General features: G+C 40.7%; 2 protein-coding genes across 4 annotated transcripts in view; one reads left to right on the top strand and one right to left on the bottom strand.

The window, feature by feature from the left end:
• The window catches only part of LOC126855499 (E3 ubiquitin-protein ligase MYCBP2), a 174,365-nt gene that overhangs the window by 146,543 nt on the left and 2,909 nt on the right, over window positions 1-24,913 (bottom strand). Inside the window, exons 9-16 of one of the 2 annotated variants that reach the window (XM_050603198.1) lie at window positions 24,619-24,823; window positions 21,033-24,538; window positions 20,684-20,951; window positions 20,313-20,599; window positions 19,885-20,210; window positions 19,691-19,797; window positions 19,391-19,624; window positions 19,015-19,159 (exon numbers count right to left, since the gene is read on the bottom strand). In XM_050603198.1, coding sequence (XP_050459155.1) covers window positions 19,015-19,159; window positions 19,391-19,624; window positions 19,691-19,797; window positions 19,885-20,210; window positions 20,313-20,599; window positions 20,684-20,951; window positions 21,033-24,538; window positions 24,619-24,823 — 5,078 coding nt within the window. The remainder of the gene's footprint in view (window positions 1-19,014; window positions 19,160-19,390; window positions 19,625-19,690; window positions 19,798-19,884; window positions 20,211-20,312; window positions 20,600-20,683; window positions 20,952-21,032; window positions 24,539-24,618; window positions 24,824-24,913) is intronic. The other variant, XM_050603196.1, reaches the window with a different exon arrangement.
• On the top strand, window positions 644-17,558 carry LOC126855517 (uncharacterized). Of its 2 annotated transcripts, none has more exons than XM_050603253.1 (3): window positions 644-734; window positions 6,950-7,719; window positions 14,587-17,558. In XM_050603253.1, the coding sequence occupies exons 2-3, from the start codon at window positions 7,519-7,521 to the stop codon at window positions 16,006-16,008; spliced, it is 1,623 nt and encodes a 540-aa protein (XP_050459210.1). In that variant the 5' UTR covers window positions 644-734; window positions 6,950-7,518; the 3' UTR covers window positions 16,009-17,558. The 2 variants fall into 2 exon arrangements, with proteins under 2 accessions (XP_050459210.1, XP_050459211.1); XM_050603254.1 differs by lacking the exon at window positions 644-734 and adding an exon at window positions 6,227-6,514.

The raw sequence follows: 24,913 nt of genomic DNA, 5'->3' as shown, positions 1-24,913 counted from the left end.
TATCTATTAGTTTAGATATTCACGAGAGATAATTAGCAACTTAATGAAAAGGTTTTGCTAATCAAGAAAATATGAGTTTTCGACTCTTTCTTTTCGTCCAGGAAAAATAGCTCTAGAGTTTATTGCACATTCTTTTAAAAAATGTATTTATATGCTATTCGATAAAATAAGTATAAAATTATGAAAAGAAAATATAATAAATTATTCATTATAACATAAATAATCTCATTATAACAAAAGATACAACGCAAAAACAATTATTTGAAGAAAATTATCAACAATACGCGACAGAACGCAAATAATCATGACAGGATTGCTTGAACGAAGATGAGAAATTAACATATAACATGCGCGAAGCGGAATCTAAAGATTAAATACGCTAATTAAAAAGGCGTTAGGATTTTCGCAAAAGGACGGACGTACAAAGGGACGAGAACAAGAACGAGATGCGCCGCAACGCAGCGGAGATCGCACTGAGTGCCGGATCGAGGGAGGGAAGTTCGGTGGGGATGCGTTTTGCTCCAGGACAGGAGGGAGAGCAAGCGGGCGGCGTAGGAGAGGAGAAGGAGAAACAGAGAGAGAGAGAGAGAGAGAGAGAGAGAGAGGGAAGGTACACTCGTGTCGTGCGATAACCGTCGCCGAGGTGCAAACCAGCCGCGAATTCGAAAGGCGGCCAGTCGCTGTTGGCGCGTCGCCGACGACGCGTCGCTCGTTCACTCGGACACGGGATCAAGGTACACACATAAAAGCCGAACCCGCCGTGCATCTCATCGCAAACGTTCCTATTCGCGAGGTCAAATTTAACGAGAGTGTTTTTGTGCCGATACCGATAACGTGGTACCGCCGCGAGTGACGGATCTGATGATGGAAAAGAGATATAATAACTAAAGAAATATATATAATCAATACAAAAAATAGCGATACTTCAATTTTTAAAAAAAATCCGAATGAAGACATTCTCTCTTCTTAGGTTTCTTGATACGAACCTTCGAGCACTGGTGTACAATAATATTTATAATACACCAGTGATCTCGATCTTGTCATCAACGCTTGATGGATCAATCGTGCGACTCGTTTAACAATTCTCGAATATGCAAAATACATTCAACACATTCGATTCTTCTCGAACGAAGAATCGTCGTCGTGGCACACGAACGCGTCCCCTCAATCGTTGCATAACGCGGTCGACATCACGCGGCAGCTGCATCACGCATCGGAATGTTATACGCAGCTTCTTCGAGCTGCAGAGACTATACGGAGAATATAACGCGCTCGTTTGACGGATCGTAAAATAAAACGTAGCTCGGTCCGTGGCATTGAACCGTGAGATCGATCGGCCGCCCATCAGTCGACGACCACCAACGTCGTCGTCGTCGTCGCGAGACGATCAGAGGAGAAATTCCTTCATAGCGATAGTTGAATTTATTCCATGCGATCGCGCACCGGAGAGAGGCTCGTCGCGAGACCGTAATACTTGATTTCCCACGTGGCATGCTGCGGGCATGCTATCTCTTACAACCGGCTGTGGGGGTCGATTAATCGCTCGTTTCTCACCCACTGACTCTGTCCCTGCCCTCGAGGAAAGAATCGCCGCCGCGGAAGACACTCAATTGTCGCGTCAAGCGAATGAGACCTACGTCACGTCCGTCGTATAAAATGCGTGACAGATGCACCGATCGCTTATCAGAATTCCACGACGACGTGCGCGGAATAATACGCGGAATATATGTAAAGAATTTGTAAATTTCAGGATGCGCATATTTTTTTTCTTTTTTTTTTCTCTTGTATAAATTTCTTCCAAAAAATTCGGACGCGTTAAACTTGTCATGCGACGTGTAAAATATTGATTCGATCGTGCGAAAGTTTCTACAACAAGAGAGAGTGTGTGTGTGTGTGTGTGTGGCCGGCGATCGATTTCGGTATTTGAAACTAATTTCATTCACGAATCGCACCGCGAAATTCTGGAAAGAAGAAATTTGCATTCGCATTTCTCTGAGGGGTTTCCGCGACGTAACAATGTTGAAGTACTCCCGGCGCTGGGCTTGCCCTTCTCGCCTGCTGTTATCTCGAAATTGAAAACAATGCCGCGAGACTAAACATTCCGCTCGGCGTTGCTCTCTGCGTGTTGCATGCATAACGTTACTTGAGTTACGGGATGCAGGGCCGCAGCGGCGCGAGTTTATACACCGAACCCGGATTAAACCGAGACGTCGAAAGATATTGCGATCTCCGATGAAAAGAATCGGATCGAATCGCTAAGAAAATTGCTTACGTCGCGAATAATATGATTAAAAAAAAAAATTATTCATTTCCCCAATTATGTAATTATCAAATGATTTTTACTGCTTCCTCTCTGACACTTCCAACACTACATACTTAATTCCAATTCTTTTTTTCAATCGAAAATCGAACGTATCTCCGATACCCGTGACAGCTTTAATTCGAAAAATTTGACGGTAATTTTTCTCGGATATAAAATGACGATGGAAGATTATAATATGATAAATCGCTCGTTTTCAGCAGGGCACTTTTTAATAAATCGATCTTTAAAATATCGTTATGATTATGCCGGCGCGAAATCGATAATCGAACAGGAATTTATCTTCCAAGTTGACGAGCGTAAAGTCTTTTCATTACGCTCGTGGATTATTCGGCGGGTGGAGGAAGAAGGGGGGACGCGCGACGAGAAGGGACGAGGAAAAATGTGTCGTTTAGAAAAAGGCGGTCGAGCACGTTCTCTCTAATGTAGGTTATCGCCGTCGACTCGATGCCGATAGCAGGCGTGTGTCTCGCATTAAAAACGCGCTATCGATAACGGGCAAGAACGATATTACGATTTTTCATTCGCGTAACGAAAGGTACACCGCCATTCGTTATCGTAACAAACATGAAAATGAGCAGAGGAGGAGCGCGTGAGAAAGAGAGAGACTCGCCTCTCGTTCTATTCAAACCCACGTTCTATTCAAACAGAATCGTCGGATCGTTACTACGCCCCGTATCGCTTGACATACGTGATTTTATTTTCCAATTGACAGTTCGATCCTGGCGCGTTCGCCTCGTCATCGTAAATGTTTGGCCGGCGCGAACCGCGAGATCTACAGCTGCATTCGAAACAGGACGACGCGATCGGATTGCATGAATAACTAATCGATCATAAATAACTAGCCGAGAGGGGCATAATTCATATTTAAATAAAAATTACTTTTTATCGATTATTCGAAATTGATATAATAAACGAAACGCAAATATTTAAACCCGAATAACGCGAATAACAATCGTGCAAAACAATTATATAGAAATTTTATATATATATATATATATGCAATTGGTATATTGGTATTTCCCGATGCAATTATTCTATTTTTGATTACGGTTGAATAAAATCGCGCAATAAACATACTCGTCGCACGTCAGAATAAAAGAGCGGTGAAGTGGGATTCGGAGTGATTACGGAGTTTCGACGAAACTTGAAAATGCAGGCATGTTGTTGCGAGCTTCGAAATTGCGATTAAAATGCGGTCATACCATGTATATATGCGAAATACACTTCCACGTTCCTGTCGAATTAGCTAAACGCGATACCTGGTGGGGAGTTTATCAATAATCGATGTTACATAGACCGAGAGCGCTATATATTATTGCTTCCTCCTCCTCCCCCGCGTCTCCCCCTATAATACCGCATTAATTCGTCAGTCATGCACGCCTCTAATGATAGTCGACTTCATTCAAATCGCATTATTTTAATACATAAATGATTGGAACGGGTCGCGACTACCGACGAGACTCGGTTCGAATATTTTTTCGTTATAATCAGATAAATATTTTCCTATCGAATTATTAACTTTTAAGCTCGGCGAATTATACGATATATTAATTCTAAAATTTATAATATGAAAATATCCTCGACGCGAATATTACTCATACGCAAAATAATCTTGAATCGTGGCAGTGGAGCATTATTTTTTCGACATTTGCCTGATAGGTTGAAAATATAAAAACAAAACCCTCCTCGGATCTTTGTCAAATTATCGCCGGATTAGCTCTCGTCCCGCGGTTCGCAGTCTCGAAATCCGATCTTAATCCACGAGTATACGAAAAAGTTATTCCCCTCCATCCGTACCGTAAACTACCGAGGAGGTGAATCGGTGTGTTCCCATTCCTCCCTCCGATCCGGCCTCGTTTATCGTTATCGCCGTCTGCAAACTGCGAATGCTTCCCCGGGAGGGTGCGGACAATTCTTACAAGTCGCGGCGATAAAGCGGATGGAAAGATAAGACGTTGCCGAAGGAATAAAGGCGAAATGTATTGGAACAGGGGTGTTGGTTGAACGGTGAAATGCTCGCGAAAGCATCGCTCCATCTTTCCTCAAATTGCGTACAGCGGCGAGGAATCGCATACAATATTCTAACAGAGGCGCGAGAAGTCGAACAATTTCGCCGTCGTATATGTGTACATATACCTATATATCGTATATATATATATATATATGTGTCGTCGGTGAATCGACGATGGTATTACGAACGAGAGGAAGAGTCACGTAATCGGAAACGATTTACTCCTACACGTACCTCACCTCGCACTTTACTTATCGTCCCGTGTCGCGTGTCGAAGAGGCAAGGTAGACCGGATGAGTATCGCTATTTATCCATTTCAGACTGTATTTCTGCAACGATAAATACGTATGTCATTCTCCGCGATTGTCCGATCTTGAGTCTGACAGTCGAACGTACATGAATGTCCATTAATGAGGTGTGTAAATCAGACGGACCGAAACGTTTAATCGTCCGATCGCGTGAATCCATCGCCGAGAATAATTGGCGTTCGCGTCTCTCCTTTTGATTCCCTTATCGAACTAGCGTTTTCTCGTTTCCTCTTTTTTTTTTCAACATGTCGCGTTTCGTTTTATTTCTCCGCCCTGCTTCGCTTGTTCGTTATAATAGCAGCGAAACCGACGTCCCGAGTGTGACCCGAAACCGAAGATTAATTTATCTTCATCGATTGTTGCGTCGAGAAATAACGACTATTCGTAAATTGAAAATGATTTATAGATCGATACGAGCGACATACGAGTTTTCTCGGGCGAAATTATCTCTATTATTGAAAACGTACGACGATAACAAGCAAAGGGAGAATTCATTCCAAATGTGTCAAAGACTAGATATACAAAAACAAAGTATACAAATTTTTGTGAAAAATATAAAGAAAATATATAATTTTTCACATATACAAATATGTCAATATCTTACTTAAAATCTATTTTTTTAATATAATTTAGGATACACGCACGGAACTGTTCATAGATTAATAAGATAACATATATACATATAAAAACAAATATCGAGAAACTTAAAAATTATGTTTTAACGGTCAATAAAGAAGCAAATTAAAATTTTTATCATGCTTAGCGTTGAGATTCTTTAATTTCTCGTAATTATTCTAATTTTATTTAACGAGCAATTAGCTTAGTAAGAGCATCACGCGTTAATAATGAGGTATTTCTTTATTGCTACTAAAAGTAGAGCAAAAAGCCGGGAAGGAGAATGAAAAACGGAAGAAATTTCGAGCGCAGTCGTCGTTGGAGACTCGATCGTAAAGGGAAATTCTTCTCAAATCCTTTGAGTGAGACTGCCTTTCATTCACGCGCTCTTTTCACGTTTATCGATCCTGCCCGCTTCTATCATGTGCCATTTCACTTTTTTGTTAGTATCCGAATAGACCAAACTTTCTCAAAACCTCAACGAAAAACAAAGATATTAAAGAACATTTCGTTGGCCATCTATACAACAGCAGTTTCTTAAGTATATAAACAGTAGTTTGCTGATGGAAATGTCGCTTTATATCCAAGTCCACGAGATGAAATAATATTGTATCTGTTATCATTGCAATGCAAAGATTACATTAAGCAAACATTAATATTTGACGATAAACTCTGAACTTGATAATGTACCTTAAAATACAGAAAGTCTTCGACTCTATCTCACTATATATTGACTTGTCATTTCTTATTTAAGAACAAGTGTTGAAATATGTTTTTAAATTTTTATGATTTATAAATTATATAGTTTTGTATCTTTTTTAATTAATCTCATCGCGATTATCTTCTAATTTATTTTAATGTCTCTCGGAAAATAATGTCAATTTTAAATTTTTCATCTCACTTGTGTTATTCTTCTTTGAACATAAATTTGAATTCACTTCTTTAACTTGTCAAAGTTGGAGTTAAAGAACCAGCAAATAAGACTTCCTCTCGTTACGTTGCGAAACGATCGTGAATAACCGCGACAAGCGCGTTCGCGGAACACGAAAAGTTTATAGTAACGGCAGTTGACATATTTGTACGATAAACAGAACCACGTCATATCGTGCGAGAGCATTTTGATAACGCAAGAATGTAGGCACGATTAGTCACGCAACGATACATAGTGAGAGAGTAACTGAGTGGCAGATCGCGGATTATCATCATCGGATATTGCGACGCTGTCATTTGCAGTAATATCGTGTGACACTTTCAACGGTTCGTCGTTTCTGTATGATCGAGCGTGATAACATAGTACTTATCACCTTGAAAGAAATAAAGAAAAACATTACTTATCAATATCATCGAGTGACACGTCATATCTTTTCGGATAAATCGTGATCTAATTTCCGCAGTGTAAAAAGATAAATTTAACCGAAGGAATAAATCAAAAGAGTATTTTCTAACAATTTATAATATAATATAAAATTATAGAAATCATGCGAAAAGCGATTAATAAATAATAATTAAATAATAAATAATATTATTAAACATACAAGAAAAATGTCTTTTGCGAAAATATTAAAATCATCGTGGAATGTCATCGTATGAATATCGATATATTCGAAAAATTTGACGGAGGAAAAAGAAAATTCACGCTAGAAAGAGAATACGTGAGAACCGCAAGATTTCCTAATTTCTCTATCCTTACAGACGGACGATCATTTCCGAAGGACTAAGATCGAAGAGACGAAGAATTCTGGTGCCATGTTCAAAAACGTTGTACGCTGTCACCGACAAAATTGGATCGCATCGTCGTTCCAGGGAAGGAACGAAGAAGCGTCGAGACGAATGTCGTAGTAGAAGACGATTCTACGATTCGAATGAGCTTCGAGAAGATACCTTATGTCGGACGTCGTCGTCGAGAAGCATGAATTCAGCAAGAGACAGGGCGCAGATTATAACCGGGCATAGAATCACGTAATATTGCATGGCGTGTGTCACGTGTCGCGACAAGGTCGAGATAACTTTTCCTGGTGCAAGCGAGAGGATTAGTCGCAGACGGCGATTTAATCGTCACGCTAAGTTAACGTGACTACGTGTGGCTTCTTTCAATCGAAAGATACACCGACAAATTCAACAACGCGGATTTAAAGAGCAGCGGAGAGAAATGTCGAGACGACCTCGCGGTCGGCTCGACGCGGAATTATCGCCTGGCGCCAGCTTGGCATAAAACAGTCGGTGATAAAGGCGAGGAAGAAGAGGAAACCCTTTGAAAGCGTATGGCAGAAGGAGAGAGAAGCGAGGCCGAGAGGCGCAAAATGGGAGCGACGAGATATGTGTTGGGTAGCGCGATCTTAGGACTCTTTTGGAGCAGCTTACTCAAGGGTGTCCTGACCAACTCCACAAGCAGGTGCGACTATCCCCCTTGTTCCTGCGACCACTACGGCCGGTTGACCTGCGACTGCAAGGAGGAGGGAGAGGTAGGTTCGCCACAAGCCCGATATCCCCGATAAGCATTCGCGTTAGAATCGATTTTCGATTGAATCTCCTCGGCTCGCGATACCGCGAAGAGGACGGACGGAAAGATAGCGGGGGAAAAAAATCGCTCGCGCTATCAGCGGCATAGATCTAGGGCACGTATCTTCCGGCTCCGAGAGACAAGAAAGTATATTTTCTCCTCTCGTATGCCCGAGAAAGCTTATCGTATTTAACTCGAGGAATCAGATTCTCTCCGTTCAACACGAACGAAAAGATGTAACCCGATCCCGGATCCAAGCAATGACTTCTCTCGCGTACGTTTTTTTTTTTAATATATCATATTTATAATTATGGTAGAGAAGGAACATAACACCAGAGCTCTAAAAAAGTGATTATTATCTTTTATACGTACACGAATTTTTTAATTTAATATTCGTCTATTTTATTTTATACGCTAGCCTCATATTTTTATATATTTCTCTTTTTTACACGGGAAAAGAGAAAAACCGATGCTATTAATAAATTTGTGCAGAACATTTCTTCGCGGTTTTTATGTAAAGCCAGAATTTTATAGATATTTATTTTTCAGTAGAATCACTCGAGATCTCAGGGTCGGGTTTCTAAAATTGACTCGGTCCTTTTCGCCTCCGATTTCGTTTACGGAGACAATCCGTGATCGTCGTCTCCGATCTTTCTTACCGCCTTTCCACTTCAAATGACTACAACGATCCGGCGAATGACGATAGAAAAGGGCGTGCGCGCTTTTTCAACAACGAATTCGTGCGGAAACCGCGGCGGGATTAGCTATCGCTATCGCACGAAAAATCTCAGACAATGCGACACGGGGCTCTGTCTGGCAGACCTTTGTTCCGCAGGGGAACGTTATTCCATTTGCGAATTACCCGACGGAGAGATAAAGAGGCGGGTACCGCGGGTAGCTTGGCGAAATCGTAAAACCCGATCTCTCCGGCGGCCTAAAGAAAAGACAGGAAAGGCAAAGGAAAAAAGAAAACACAAGAGAAGAGGGAGAAAATGTTTCCTCGCGATCTCGATGTGACGTCTTTGGCGTATCGCCGGAGGCAACAAAGATCGAGATAAAGTAATAATCGCGCGCGTCCTGAGATTCCTTCGAGCGACTTCACCGCTCCTTCCATCGATATAACGGAGTAAGGATAGCATCGGAGTTGCCGAAAAAAAAAAAAGAGAGAGAAGAAAGAACGATCAGGACGAGCCTCTAATCTCCCGACTACGCGGGAGGTTCTCGTAAATCGCGAGGGTGCCAACCGCGACGGAGGGACGGGAACCCTCCATAAATTAGAGTGTGTTTACGCAAATCGGTAGGGTCCGGGGGTGGGTGCGAGAAGGGCAAGCAGGTAGGTAAAAAGGTGCGCGAGAAAGAATGGAGATCCGTCGATCCTCCCTGCTCCACCTCCTCGTAAATGTTTCGTTTTTATCCCCCCCCGGGGGCCACGCACCCCTTTCTCGAGCGGTGGAAAAAATGGGCGAGCGATCCCTCGGCGATCCGTGATCACGCGAGCCTCGGCTCGTACGTCCGTCCGTTTCTGCCGCGAGCGCGTTTCCCCCGCTTCCGGCCATCCGCGATATTAAAGGATAGACAAAGAGCGTCCGCCTACGTGCGCAGCTATAACAAGCACGAATGATTCATAATCGCAACACGATATCGCGATAAACGAGCGCCGCGGTTCCGGACTCCCGAGGATCGTGCGCGCGAGGACTTCGTGACGCGCCAAAACCGGAAGTCGTCGGTTTTCGTTAAATCGAATCGAATACCGGTCTACGACGTGGTAACGCGAGTACTATCGCTTTTTCCGCCACCGCTGCCCGCATTTATTGAATAAATTTGAAAATTCTTTCTCTTCCTCTCTCCCTCTCTCTTTCTTTATCCTTTCTCTCGCGGTGATGAGAGTTTGAAATTTCGACTTCGCGAAAGTTTCCGCTCTCCCCTTCCGACTTCCGTCTTTTTCCGTCGCGATAAAGAGTGCAATGCGCGCGGGAATACGATAAGAAAGTAATGAATGCGATTCGGAGAGAGGGAGATGCCCCCGTGAATTTACATCACGCTCTCAACGATTACAGGACAAGATAAAACAATCAGCCCTGTTACTACAATTAAAGCCTCTCTCTATCTCTCTCTCTCTCTCGCATTATTTGATTTAAAATTCCTGAGATTTTATCAATTTCACACGCGGGAATAATTCCGGTACCGGGGCTGTACGTACCGGATAACGAGTCTCGTATTCGTGGATGCGAGGAGGGTAGGAAATTTAATCGGGACGTCGTTCCGAGCTCGGACAAATATTTCGCGATGCAACGACGTCCCGCGTTTTAATTGCGCGAATCCCAAACGAGAAGAGGAAGATAATGTTACCGCGTGTCCTCGCGAGCGTCATTATTGTCCCCGATAAAGCGGATTCTTCTTGTTGCCCGCGACAATACCATAAACCTGATCCGTAAAATTTCTCTCTCGGTGACAGAACGACCACCGAGATAGCAGGAGCGAACTGGTTTTACGAAGTTATGTATCATGTATTGATATTACATGTACATACGTTCCTGATACGCATGACTGTTTTGACGACCTTGTACTCGCGCAGACACACGAGCAAAAAGTGGAATCACGCGTGGACTTTATTATCGAGCGGAAGATATAACGCGGATTACAGAAAGAAATGGCGTATAATTAATGATATAAATCGCTCGAAACCTCGGAATCCATCGCTCGGAATTGAATTTCTGTTGCCAGGTTAATTGGTCGAGAACGTGCAACCCATTCATCATCGATGATGTCACGTGTGTAAAGTGAACTCATAATTATAGTAAAACGGTGGATACACGAGAGGATATATGATGAAAACGGAATTATGTTAAGGAATAGTTTAACGTTCAATTAATATTTCAATGTGGTCAAAATTTATAGTCGCGAAAATTAATTTTTTTATATCATTTCTTTAAAATGCAAAATAGTTTGGGAATAATTTTCATTGAATAATAATGAGTAAATTATATAAAAATTAGAAAAGATTTTAAAGACATGTCACGATTGCAAGTAACAGTGTATATAATAAAAAGATATGTTTTATAAAAAAATATCAAGTTTGTCAAATTAATAATCGTGTAATATAGTTTTTGCGAAAATATTTTCACGAAGAATATGATTTAGAAAAACTTTAATACATCGTAGAAAAAATATACTCTAAATATTAATAGATTAGACGATGAAAAATAGAGATGCATATTTTATAAAATATCAAGTTTATTAATTTATGTATTATTGCTGATTCAAACACTTTGTAACAACGAGGGGAGGACCAGATGGATCTTTCGCCAACATGAGAGAGAGAGAGAGAGAGAGAGAGAATAGGGGGGAGGGAGTAGAAAGAAGAGGTACGAAGTCTTTGGTCTCAAACTGAATAATTGACGACGAGCGTAAATAATTGAGAGATCCTTTTAGTGAACGCGACTTTAAACTCACTCGCTTGGCCGTAATAAGCGGAATAAGACACGAAACGATGAAAGAAAGAGAGCCCAACCGGGGTCAGGGGTGTAAAAGTAACGGCCGTAAGGAGTACCGTTGGAAACGTTAGGGTGCCACTTACGGAAAGAGGCGCGCACGGTTATGAAAATACTCGGAAAATGGAAAAATGGTCCATGTGCACTCGTGCAGAGAAAATTGCCGCGGATAAAAATGCACGGTTTTAAGTAAATGGCAACAATCATTCTACGGAATAGAGTTGCGATCACTTTACTAATAATAAGCCAATAATAATAAGGCACGAGAGATGAAATTGATAATCATGTCTATTTAAAGATACTTCATTAAACATTTCTATGAATGATAAATCGAACCATTGTCATGTGTATATGTGTGGGTGCAAAATGCTAATTAAAACGTAATAACCGCTTATCGTCGATAAAATTTGTCGCGATTAATTAATATCAATGTAAAATAATTGATGGAAAGTAATCGATAGTTTTCTCATACCTGGAGTTATTAAGCGCGAATAGGGATACATAAGAATTTTCGGGCAATGTTTCGCGAAAGAAACTGACGCTGCCACGAGTAAAATTGTTACATATAAATTCTTTATGGATCGTAAAAGAGAGCTTTCGTTTCCATTTCCGCGGCACTATGCCACTTTCCGTTCGCTGCCTCGTTTCCGGTCTCGGGGTCGAGAGTTTCCTTTGTCTTTCTCTCTTTCTCTTTTTCTCGCGCGACAAGATTCGACACAATCGCGTGTTTTCCCGATAAACTTAATCCTATCCATTAAACCAATCTCATTTTCATCCGGGAAAATGTCTATGTAATATGGGATGGGACGCCTCGAACCTTTTCCCGTTCAATTAAGAAGTAAGGCACATTCGATTACTGCCATAATCGACGTTAGATCACTCGCAATCTCTCTCGAATTATCGCCCCCGATGAGATCGCGCAGATTACCTCGCAAATTTGCAGCAGGGAAAATGTCACACGGCGAACAACTACGGACAAAAAAAAACGGAGAACTAGTTCGAGAGGCGAACTCGCGTCCTCTCGAGTTTAATTCCCGGTGGGAATCGTTTCCCTGGTAATCGACGGGCGTACGAAAAAGAACGTGGAGTTAGACGTGACGCGTTGAAAATGTTCGAAGAGAGCACGAAAGAAAGAAATTCCATATCTATAGAGAAAAATTGCAGACAGCGAGAAAGAGAAAAAGAGAAAGAGACAGACAGAGAGCGAAAGCGTGACTAAGGCAGAAAGTATGAGCGGAATAGAAGTGCATTGTTTGAAAATTGAAAAAAAAAAAAAAAAACGTCATCTCCCTTCGTCTTCTTTCCGAATCTTGCAAGCTTTCCTCACATTTCTTACGAGCGCGCAAAATTCCCGTGAAGGAAAATTCACATGTCCATCGGAATCATGCAGAGTTACGATTCGATTCGATTTCTACCGCCCTATTCGTCTACTTATGAATTTTATGTGGTCGAACATTGGAAAGTCGAACGCATTTTTACGATCGATAAATTATTATCGCAAATAACTAATTATATTTCTCGATGCAAGCAAATTTTTCGTAAAATTCCAAGGACAATTTTTTTACAAAATTTCTGAGGCTAATATTTTTCTATTGTCTCCCTTAGATAACACAAGATCAAACAAAAGTGGACAAACATTTTTCCCAACAATACGTTGTACAAAGAACCGTAAAACTTGTATTAGTTTCAATACTATACTTTCAAAATAAATCTCCGCCGTCTATCACGTAAATTTTTCAGACGGAACGTGCGAGTGATAAAAGTAGTTTCGTTTCGGATAGACAGGTAACGTCGGTTAATAATCTCTGCTCGACATCGTGCGTTCAAAAGTAGTCGTGAACAATGGAACAAGAACAAAAGAGGGGGTTCTCGAACAGAGGAAGCAGGAAGGGACGAATGGGGCAAGACGTTAATGCGTAAGAAAGGCATAGTCTGAAAAAGAATAATATAAAGACCTTTCTCTCTTTTACATCTCTCTGCGTCGCGCCTTTTTATTTCTATTCTCCATTTTTATCATTCAACAGACAGTCTGTCTCGCATATCTTTCCGCGTTGTTTCATCGCAATCCAATGACATGGAGAGATTGTGTTTTTAATTTTATTTTTTTCTTACTTTTCCTAATGGAAAGGGACGGCTATTTAGTGAAAATTTATTTTAATATGACATAATAAAACGATTTAAAAGATAATGATGACGATTATATGAGTCTTAAAATCATAAATTCTTACGGAATCAACGAATGCTATCTCTCTCGGAATTCAACGCTTAAGCGGAATCGATTAGACGGAGAAGATAAATGATAATTAATAAAAGCAGCACGCTTGGCCTCAAGCGATATGGCATATCTCGGCCTCTTTGTAGCAATCAAAGCGACTCGCGAGATCGATCCCTTCCATATACATATGCTAGATGTCGACGAGTTTTATCTCGGGCACTCTAACGTCCCAATGAAAGTTGCAGCGAATAAATGAGGCAAACTCTAATAAATATATCGTACGGGTAACGTACCAATAATAATCACGGCTCGATGCGTTTTGAATTTAATAAAATCATCCGTAAATCACTTCCCCCTCACCACCACCCTTCCCCCGATTTTATATCCGCCGCACGGATATACAAAACAGTTTCCGATACACGAAGAGTTTCGATATCGTTTACGTGCGCAAGACGTGAGACGAGTTCATATGCGCGAGCAGATAATCCCATGCAATTATCTAATTCGTATGCAAGGATAAACACGTGTCGACATACGCCAGAGCGGAATATGCAACGAGACAGTTCGATTCGCGTAAACGATCGATAGAAAAGAAGATTGATTAAAGAAAGGGGATATCTCTCTGCGACGCGTCACTTCCTGACGAACGCGAAACAGATATGAGATATGTCATGAAATTAAGCCCTTTCTCCGTGATTATGATAACGACATTATTCGCGGCAATTAGGCAGACTGAGCGTACACATCGCGAATAATTAGGATAGTTAAACGTGTAATTACGGCTATTCGACCTCTATTAGAGCTTTCCCTGTCGGTACATTGCGTTGCACAAATTGCTATGATTTTTCCTTCTTGAGGAAAATACATTAAAAATTCATTCGCCAGCGAGAAAATCTTATCATCCCGCCTGAAAAGCCCTGATTTTAAATGTTTCTCGTCGGTAATTTTAGATCAAGAATTATTTGACATAGTCGATACGATCGTACTTATACATACATAATATATATAATGCATATTTATAGAACAATTTTAAGATAATTACTCTCTTCTCTCCTCTATAAATAAATATAAAAGATATATATATCGTGATATATCGAAATAAAAAATTTGTTTCAACTTGCAGGAATTGATCCTGACCACAGAAGGGGATAGGCGACTAAGTCCCCACACCAGTAGGATAGTGGTGAGCAATTGCTCGTCCGTGATACTCGCAAACTCAAGCCTAGCCTCGATGGCCGGGCTACGTTCGGTGGATCTGATTAACGTGGCGAATCTGACCTTGGTCAAACAGAGCTTCGAGCTGTCATCGCACAGCACGCACACGCGGATCTCCGTGCGGAACAGCAGCATCGACGTGATGCCAAGCTTCGTGTTCCGCGGCGACGTCGAAGCGATAACGTTCGAGAACGTGCGAATCGGCCAGCTGAGTGCCTTCTCGTTCGCCAATCTGATCCACACGGACACTCTGCGACTGGAGAACTGCCGCGTCGAGACGACGGAGGCGCAAGCCTTCAAAAAATTCGACGTCGGTTATCTCCATGTGATCGGCGGCAGTTTCGGCGATCAGTTGCCGAGTCGTACCATGAACGACATCGAGGTCTACCACAAGTTCATGCTTGACGGTGTGAAAATGGGCACTGTGAGAAGCAACGCCTTCATCGTGAGGAGCCCGCGAACAGTGGCGATACAGAACTGTGCGATAGAGAGCCTGGAGAGCGAGGCGTTCGACGTGACGGTGCGTGGCGCCGTTATCATCAAGAACAATACTTTCGGCAACATCGGCATGGGCGCTTTCCTGGGTATTCGCGCAGATCGCGAGATCAGACCGCCGCCATCCTCATCATCATCATCGTCGTCATCGTCGTCGTCGTCGGCGTCATCGTCGTCTTCGTCGTCATCGTTAGTCCACAACCTCATCTTCAAGAACAACAGCGTGAGCAACTTCGAGGAAGGCTCGCTCATGTTCGATCGTGCGAGTTTTCGGCCGGAGCTCGACAATCTACTCATCGCGCAAGCTTGTGACTGCCAAATGTTACCCGTGTGGAAGAATAATGTGCTCAATTATACGAGCGTTTACTCGCGATTCTACGTGAGACAAAACTCGCTTGTGCCGCCGCCATTGTCGCAGCCCCAGGAACCCATCAACGAGACTCCGGAGACCTTCCTATGTCTGGACGGCGGACTGGATGGCGTGCCAACGAGCTTCGTCGATTACGAGACGCGTCACTGCTCGCTCGGCGGCTCCATGCTCGTTCTCATTCTAATTATCGTAGGTGCCGTTCTCGCCCTGTTAGCGAGCGTGTGTCTCATCGTGTGGTGCTGCCGAAGACGCCGGCAGAACAACAGGAAGAAGTGGATTAGCGTGCCGACTAACGCACCCGACGTGGTTTCCAAGAAGAACGGTGTGATCGGCAAAGAAGCGGCAACGTCTGGCACGCCGGTCGACAGTAGGATAACCATGGTGGTGCCGGACGGAAGGCTGTACCGGGAAACAGAGTTCCACGTGATCGTCGAGAAGGCCGAGCCGCTTACGACCGAGTTGTAACGAGACGCCCCGGGCGGCTCAACAGCCAGGCCCGCGATCGTCGCTCCTGTTGAAGAGGAACTCGAGTGGGTGGAAACGTCAAGTCGCTTTCGAGTGTACAAGCTGTGAAAGACGCTGCGTACAGCAAACATACACAATACACAGAACAGTGATGTCCGGAAAAAAGTTAGATCGGTCTTCGAAGAATGTGAAAAGGATCCTTTTACGACGGAGGGAAATTCTACTCGAACTTAAATCGCGCATATAGATTGTGTAAATTGTTGCTACTTGGGGGAATAATAAAACGCAAAGTGAATGCCCATCCCCCTTCCCTCTTTCCTCATATCATGTTGTTCTTTTTTTTTAATTTAATTGATTATCTCTCCTCTAGTACAATACAGTTCGTAAGCTTCCATTCACATATCACGAGCGGTCACTGATTATCCGCGTCGCGCGTTCTTTTCATTCCTCAAACCGTCCTTTCTCTCGAAGGCGGTCACGTTCCTCCGCGACGATTAAAAAATTTTTCAGAACAAGTCACGCGGATTCGGGTGATCGGTTACCGCTGCTAGTTAAGTTTATCATTAAATAACTTTGCGAGAGAGAGAGAGAGAGAGAGAGAGAGAGAGAGAGAGAGAGTGGGCCAGTGTCATAGAAGACGAAGCGATTAGAAAGCAGATGAAAGAGAATAAAAAGAGTATAACTCGTGTAGAAAAAATCCTGAACTCGCTGTCTTGCGTAAGATACGCGATTGGACCGACCTTTCGCATTTCTCGTTGCTTTAAGTTCATCGATTGATAACGATAGCACGCGGTTATCGTAAAATTATTAGTGAGCGTTGGAGTGAAAATGACGGTATCAAAGGACCAAAAAATGGAATAACCGCTTGTTCGGATAGCTGTGCCATTCCTGGAGTGACGTTACACACGATTCGTGTTCACTCCACAGAAATCCTGATCTCTCGAAGGAGGAAGAAAGTGAACGGACGGAACTCTTCGCTAAGTTTTCATATCAAAATCGTTCCAATATTATCGTTTTATAGAGAAGATTGACAGTAATGTAACAAGTTAACGGACAAGAATAAACCGGCAGGATTGATTTATCAAGCTAAGAAATGTCCCATATCTTATACCAGTGGCGGATTTACAAGTTAATCATATCGCTTTTAAAACTATATGTATTTTTTTTCAACTTGTAAAAAATTTATATGTTATTTATAATAGACTTGCGTTAATTAAACTTATATTTTTTTAAACAAGATTTTTATCGCTTTGTTAAGGATAAATGTAAATACTCGTTATATATTTTTTTAACTAAACTTTTGTTGGGAAAATTTCCAAGGAAATTTAATATAAATGTTCGAAAATGTAGATCCGTCATTGTTTCGTACACTCTTTCGAGAAAAGCGAAATTTGATAGACGGTAAATTAGAGTAAGTTAATTTTTATCCGCATCGTGCTGTAAATTCTTCTGTCGTCTCGTTATCACATTGTTTTATTAATGTCGATGTGTATTTATTTTGAGCAAGCATTTGCTATAAAACTTGGCAATAAAAACTGTTGTTACTGTTATTATAATTTACACTTAATCTTAGGTACGTTTCTCTATAATCAAAGCATTAAGATCATTCCGCAAAATTTGCCGTATGTTAATAATGTAACATGGTAGAAAATTTTAATGAGATAGGCTATTTTATAAAATCAAACAAGAACTCATTTCGAATATATATATCCCGCCGTATTCTTCGACACGTTTAATCTAAGTGTAACGAAAACATTTTTAAAGAATCTGATTATGAACGAACATATTCCTAGATCATATGGACGAAAATAAATAAATCTCTTATCCCTTTTCCCTTTTCAATTAAAAGGAAGCATGTACATCGCGACATTGAACTAATATTTTGATAATCATAAAAAAACACTTCGCCAATTATTGAGAAAGAAGTAAAATAAAGCTTATCAAAGAAACTGTAATACATCGTACGACAAAGTTGATTTATTAAACAGAAGGCCCAAGCAACTCGAAGCACTTGAAGACGGAGATAAGCTACGTTTCTTTGCGCTCTTTCCGAGTGCATGAAAGAGCAGAATTGAGTCTCGGAAAACTTTTTGTGCCTCTTATGCTCGATACCTTGAATTACCGTCAAGGTAAATCTTATTAGCGTCCGCGTATCGAAAGATCGAAGTTTAATACGTTACAACACGTGCAAATCTTATGCGCAGGTATGTATGTATGTATACATACGCAATTATACCATTATAGTGAATAGAATCACACAGTTTGTATAATGTTATATACATAGTTATATAATTATCGCGAGACTGTGATATATAACGACAGCTGCCCGACTATATAATTTGTTTCGCATTGAACGATCAAAGACACAATAAAGAGAATATTAATAATAAATTGGCTAATCATATTAAGATTAATCAAGAAGATACACAAGTGCTAATATTCCTTTAACTGGTATGTATATATATATATATATATATATATATATATATATATATATATATTATTTAATATTTCGCGAAATTTAATTAAAATTAATTTATCGCATTTGTATTTTAAAGATAATAACGATTCAATTTAATGTAGTTATATAATTATAATAACTAAAATTCTAATTGACCGTAATCCAGAAATTACGCGTGAATATCATTATGCATTTATGCGAATATCACTAAACACACAATATACCACTGTGTATGTAATTAGATATCGCGTCAGATATTTATACAGTTTTGTGACCTATTTGCCATGGCCTTGTTCAAGATAACTTATAATGCCATGACGACGAAATAAAAGATCGTTCCAACACACAATTTTTTTCAAGATAGAAAAAAGAAACCGTATATATCAGAGCCTGATATGACTGATTCTAAATAAACAATATGAAATTTTCTATGTACAATATAACAAACAATAATAATATGAATAAACTATCTTCTCACATTAATAATTAGATTTGGAAAATACAGTTTCTTTTTTTAATTATAATGTATAATGTTGGGTACTTACCTGTACGGGAGCACACCGTCGAGAGCCTGCGAAACTGTGGGGGGCGACGCGAGTGCAAATCCTCGTCCGAGTAACGCCGAATGTACAGAGAAAATCCTCCTTGCCGTTTCCTGCATCGATTCCAAGTCCTCTTCTACTTCTTCCGCTAAAAGTTGTAATATCATTAATAGAGATCAATTTTTTATAAAAAATCATATTACTTTTTACACAATTAAAATAGAGTAACGAATCAAATTTTTTTCAAGAACGAGTCAATTAGAAACATGATAATATATCTTGTGTTATATTATTTTAAATAGCACATATTAACATTCCTTTAATATTTGTATTCATATTTATTGGCTTAATAATAGAAATTCAATCATATTATACTTACAGGATACTGAAGGCAACAATAAATTTTTCTTCATGAGACTTGCAGCACACGCTCCTCCAAGAAAAGATAACTCAATTTCCAAATTCTTCAGACCATGACCAGATGTTATCCAATCGTAACCAATAACTAAGCATTTGAAGCCGTATGTAATGGAGCTCTCATTTTTCATATAATCAGATGCAGTTTCCAAAGAAAATATCACTTCATTTCCTAAACATAGTATCAAATAATTTACTAATAATTTGCTATAATTATTTATTTGCTTCATGTACTTTTAGTTAATGCTAGATATAAATGTACCTGGTAATACAACAGCGTTTTGAGGCCATTGACTCTGAACATTGCTCAATTTATGCAATACTGGCCAGTATTGTGGACCATCTTCGCTCGTAATATTCAAAACTGTCCTGTAAAAACAAAAATTAAACATAAATATAAAAGATATGTACATATAAAAATATCCTTATACATTATAAAATATTGTATTTATCTACCCAGTGGAAGAATTGAAGATTATATTTGGTATATAAAGCTGTAAATAGTCCTCAGGTTGCGATGTTCCACACTCCGGTGTAAATTCGACAGTCAGCCATTTTACTGTTTCCGGAAAAGTGACTTTGTAATACGACACTGTCGCTGGTTTATAAGGATGTTCACTCTCTAGCCAAGTATAATGATGACTGGTGGTAACTGGAGGAGCAAAGTGTGATTGAGTTTCGCTATCTTGAGATATTTGAGAGGTTCCCATTGTAGACAGTAAATTTAAAGCTGCGATGTGTGGCAACATCTCTTGTATTAGAGTAAGAATTTGTACGCTACTCTGAAAGATGCAGAACAAAATTTATATTAGATACTTTTTTTATCAGTTGTTTTATCTCAGAATCATGAAATTTATATCAATGAAATTTTCAAAGTCACTTACTCTAGGATCTGATGTAGCCAAGGGACTAATATGTGCCATTACTAGTGGCAAGAGAGTCGTTACAAAAGTCGCGTTACCAAGGACTTCATTGGCTATTACTTCCTCTGCTCTTTCTCTCGCCAAAGAAAAAATTTCATTTGACCGTTGAATAATTGTTGCAGTCATAGCAAGAGTACATTTTCTTGCTTGCACTTCCGCCATAGCTTTATTCGTGTGCTGCCCATCGGAATCTTGTGGATTCGAATAATATAAAATATGCGGTATTTGACCTCTAGTTTGTGTTGTGCCTACAAGAACATAGCATATTACAATCCATATTTTGCATAATATATATCAGTTTCAAATATAAATACGTAGTGTTTTAAACTCACCGTTAAAGCTCAAGGAACAAGCTGTGAAGGTAAATGTTGTGCCATCTGCTCCTTTGACAACACTCAAACCACCATCACCATTACTAGTACGTCCTCCACGATTTCGTAATCTAATAGCATATTTGATATTCTCTTTTATAAGAACTGGTTTGTCAAATTTTAATTCTACTATGTCATTAACACAGTCATCTGGCCCAAAGGAGCCTCTTGTAAAATCTAAGCTGCTCCAACGCTGAGTATGCGATGGATCGTTACCAGTATTATTTTGCTGTAATAAAATAATAAATACACTATAGAATTCGAATGTATAGGAATAACAATAGAATATCTATATGTTATATATACTTACATCATCTAGCAATTCCAATTCGTAATCATATACTCCTGCACCTCCATAAATACCAACACCGGCTATAAGAATGCCTGGTCTATCAACAGAAAAACAGATAGCATCCGGAGAACCATTACCCGTATTCCATGATCTTGATTGATTTGTCCTCGTGAATCTCGACGGTGTGGTGTACATAAGCCTACCACAAGCCGCTTGCAGTTCGTCTTCGTTTCCACTCGATTGCGCGGCCAATTCGGCGATGACTCGCGCTAATAGATAACAGCAATGAAGAATCAATTCCGGCAGAGATTGAGTCTTTTCTCTACAAAGACTTTTCTTGACCGGTATTAATATCAGATCCAATAGTCTGTCGAGTACTTCGCGAAACGACCAATTCAAGATTTCCTTGCTAGCGCTTTCTACTTGGGACTTGTAGCTAATCTGCTCGACCAAAATCGGATATTGATGACTCTCCGTAGAATTCATCATAAGCAGACCAGCATTGTCAGATGGGCTGAGTTGCCGCTTTACACTGTCACTGCTGTCCATAATGTTGCTCAAAATAGGAAAAGTGCACCTAAGTCGTATCGTCGAATTGCACAACGAGGCTAGTACGGCAGAGAGAAGACGATCTTTCGTAGTTGTACCTTGTTCTTTGTCGATTTCCGATAACAATTCGCACAAACATGTCCATTTAAGATACGCAGTAGGATAAAATGCGTGATAACAAGCCACAAACGTCTTGTGACATTCGTCCAATATACTGCTTGTCATCTTATTTCCCAAAGTATTATTGGAATTCTTAGATCGCGTCTTTCCTTTACTCTTTAGAGCGATTGGCAAAGAATCAGACAAGATTTGACGCAGTAACGCCCGTACTTCGCCTATACATTCCGCTAAACGTACTGATTCGGGAGGGCTCTTCTTTACAATGTGATTAGGATAAATTTCATTGGTATACGTTCTGAGCAATCTTAGACTAGCTTTACTTATGTATACTAACCGCTCCATCTCGAGCAACGCGTGAGTCGATGATGCGATATGAACTGCATCGACCAGTGACGCCTTCAACGTGTTCCAGCTCCACTGAAGGAGAGATATCAAAGACTGAAAACATTCTTTCGTAACAGTTCTACTAAATTCCTTCTTCAAAACATAGACCGGCTCTATTTGATCTCTCTGTCTGTTCGATGTCTGATTTTCGGGTGTGACAACTCGATACAATAATTGCGGAATCTGACCGGCATTAACATCGGTACCGTTATTAGATCTTTTAGATGATTTAAAATAAAACATCACCTGATCTTCGGCCGTGACCACTCCTTGCCCACCAGAACCGCAATCGCTGGAAGGTCCACCAACTTTAGCCCACGCCACGTACCATCTGTTTGCTTGCAAACAAATCGGATCATCAAACAGAATCGAATATTTCTGTCTTGGGCCGCATTCATACGGAATCTCTTCTGTCTCCGCGAGAAGCTCTCCATCGTTCTCTTGATCTCCACCATCCATTCCGATATCAAAGAGCTTTATCTTCGCGGTATATTCACCTCGACCGCCAAATAAACCGTATCCTCCTAATATAATGTCCGTATCCGGCATAAATCTAATCGCTTCGATCGAATGAGCGGAATAACCCCATCCTCCCCCGTGACTTTCAAATCTGCTAACAGTGACGTAATCCTCGCGGCTGTAAACTTTGCCGTGTGTTGACTGATGACATTCGCTTTCTTCGACTATCGATAAGTTCTCATCCTGAGCCTGTGTCAATGTATCTAAACAAGCTAATAAGTGCATCGCTGCTTGAGAACGCGTTACAAAACAAGTTGAAATAACCGGAAGCGCCAAGCCTGGATTGAGTATGGATGCTTCCAAACTGGGTATCGTCCTAGCTTCCGTCGATATTATGTTATACAAACTTATTTCGTTATTCACCGAATTGAAAGTCCAAATAACGTTGTACAAGGGATCCAAACACGCCGCACAGTTATTAAAATCAACCTGATCCGCACCGTTATAACTGTTGCACGTACCATCGCGTTTACTTATCACCAAACTTTTGAAAGAATTCGCATGCTCGTTTTGATGAGGTATTAAAATAATACAATTCTTATTCGCCATAACGGTACTTCTCGTCAAACTAATAGAATTAATTTCATCTATCTTAACGTAAGTTTGATCACCAGCGGCGCCGATCCATGTTGCCCGTCTGCCCCATCGAGGACCGATATTCGGAACTACGTTTGGAAAACTGTGCCACGGTTGAGATCGATCAACGCGGCGATTTGCCTGAGAACTAATATTCGTAGATTCATTCTGATCATTCCACCAATTCATGCCAAGTTGTCCCTTTTGATATGCACCGAAAGTATAAATTTCGCCCTTGGACGTAAGTATAACGGTATGATTGCTCCCAGCAGCTACCTGGGTAGCAATAGTCGGCAATTTAACTTGAACCGGTCCCGCATGCGCCACCAAATCCCCGACGCCTAATTGACCGTATATATTACTACCAAATGTATATACTTCTCCGTTTTGCAAAAGTAAAACTGTATGATGTAAACCGCAAGATACTTGAATCACAGGGCTCTCGCTAGGAATGGGAACTCTGGCCGGTGATATACTGGCAATTCTCGCCGCGTCTCCCCGTTCCACATCGCTACCGCCGACGGCTTCCTCGGCCGCGAGATTACCGCTTAATCCCAATGCAACTTTTTCCAAAAATCCCTTTTGCGCAATACTGGGACCGGCGGTACGCTGATTATTCGAACTCTTGATTTTTACTCCATATTTGACGGTACTTGGTCCTGCTTTACTTCTTTGCCGTTGCTTTATTTCGCCTAATCGTCTCTGCAAGTATTCACGAAAATTGGAGCCCGATATACCGTTGCTGCAACTCTTTCTCGCACACGTGCGACAACATCCGCATTCCGCACATCCGCTGTCCCCTTCGCCACATCCGCATTCTTGACCGGGATTCCGATCGGGGCGTATACTACTCAAGCACGATATACTGTAGCCAGTACATTCTCTGCATATCGTGCAAACCATGCAAACGCGATGTCTCCACTGATGTTGCCCCGGTTGGCACATACCCTTCGTTTCTTCCCAATCCTCTGCAGGATCCACATTCTCTTCTTCCGCTATTATCAGTTCATCTTCCCCTGTACCCATCTCCATCGCAACCACTGACATTTCCTTATTCACGGTGTGCACTGTTGCGGAATCGCGACCACATTGTCCTTTATTATTTATACCAAAAGTATATAAATGTCCTTTATTAGTTAATGCAGCAGCATGAGCCTTTCCTAACGACACACGAACTATACACACGTCCCTTAAATCGGTAACTAATCCCGTCACTGGATCGCTATGTAGTGTATCTTTGCCAAACATTAATAGAGAGCCGTCTTTCGTAACTAAAGCGGTAGATCCGTTATTGCAAGCGGCGTCAACGATAAACTGGCCTTCCACTTTTGCCATTTTCTTTGGTTTTACCGGTTTTGGTTGCCTACGAGCTTTATCTAGAATAAAATAAATAAATTATTTTATTAGTTTTTATAATATTAAAACAAGTTATCTTTTTATACAACAATAAACTTACTACTATCTCCATCTTCTCCACGTCTAGCAGTGCCAATAAAGAATACAGAACCATCCTCCATGACCATTACGGCATGCTGACCATCATGGCCTGCTGCAAAATGGGCAATTCTTAGACTTTTAGGACCAAGAGTAAGCTCTAACCATCTATTAGGTCTTGTATTACTCTTCATGCCTAAACAAGTTCCTTTTCCGCTATATAATAACTGTAAAAAATGATAGATTAACATTGTACAAACTAGATATATAACATGTAATATTGAGCTATATTGAACAATAGCATTTTTTGAAACATT

Source organism: Cataglyphis hispanica, chromosome 16 (genome assembly GCF_021464435.1).
Source record: "Cataglyphis hispanica isolate Lineage 1 chromosome 16, ULB_Chis1_1.0, whole genome shotgun sequence".
NCBI classification, from domain to species: domain Eukaryota; kingdom Metazoa; phylum Arthropoda; class Insecta; order Hymenoptera; family Formicidae; genus Cataglyphis; species Cataglyphis hispanica.
The sequence above is the reverse complement of the archived record's forward strand: the minus strand, read 5'-3'. Positions and strand labels throughout refer to the sequence as shown.

What these genes read in the sequence shown, in the direction of transcription:
- LOC126855517 (XM_050603253.1), top strand. Translation starts at nt 7,519, where the DNA reads ATGGCAGAAGGAGAGAGAAGCGAGGCCGAGAGGCGCAAAATGGGAGCG. An exon ending in ACTGCAAGGAGGAGGGAGAG is followed by an intron (nt 7,720 to 14,586) that starts GTAGGTTCGCCA and finishes TTCAACTTGCAG; the next exon opens with GAATTGATCCTGACCACAGA.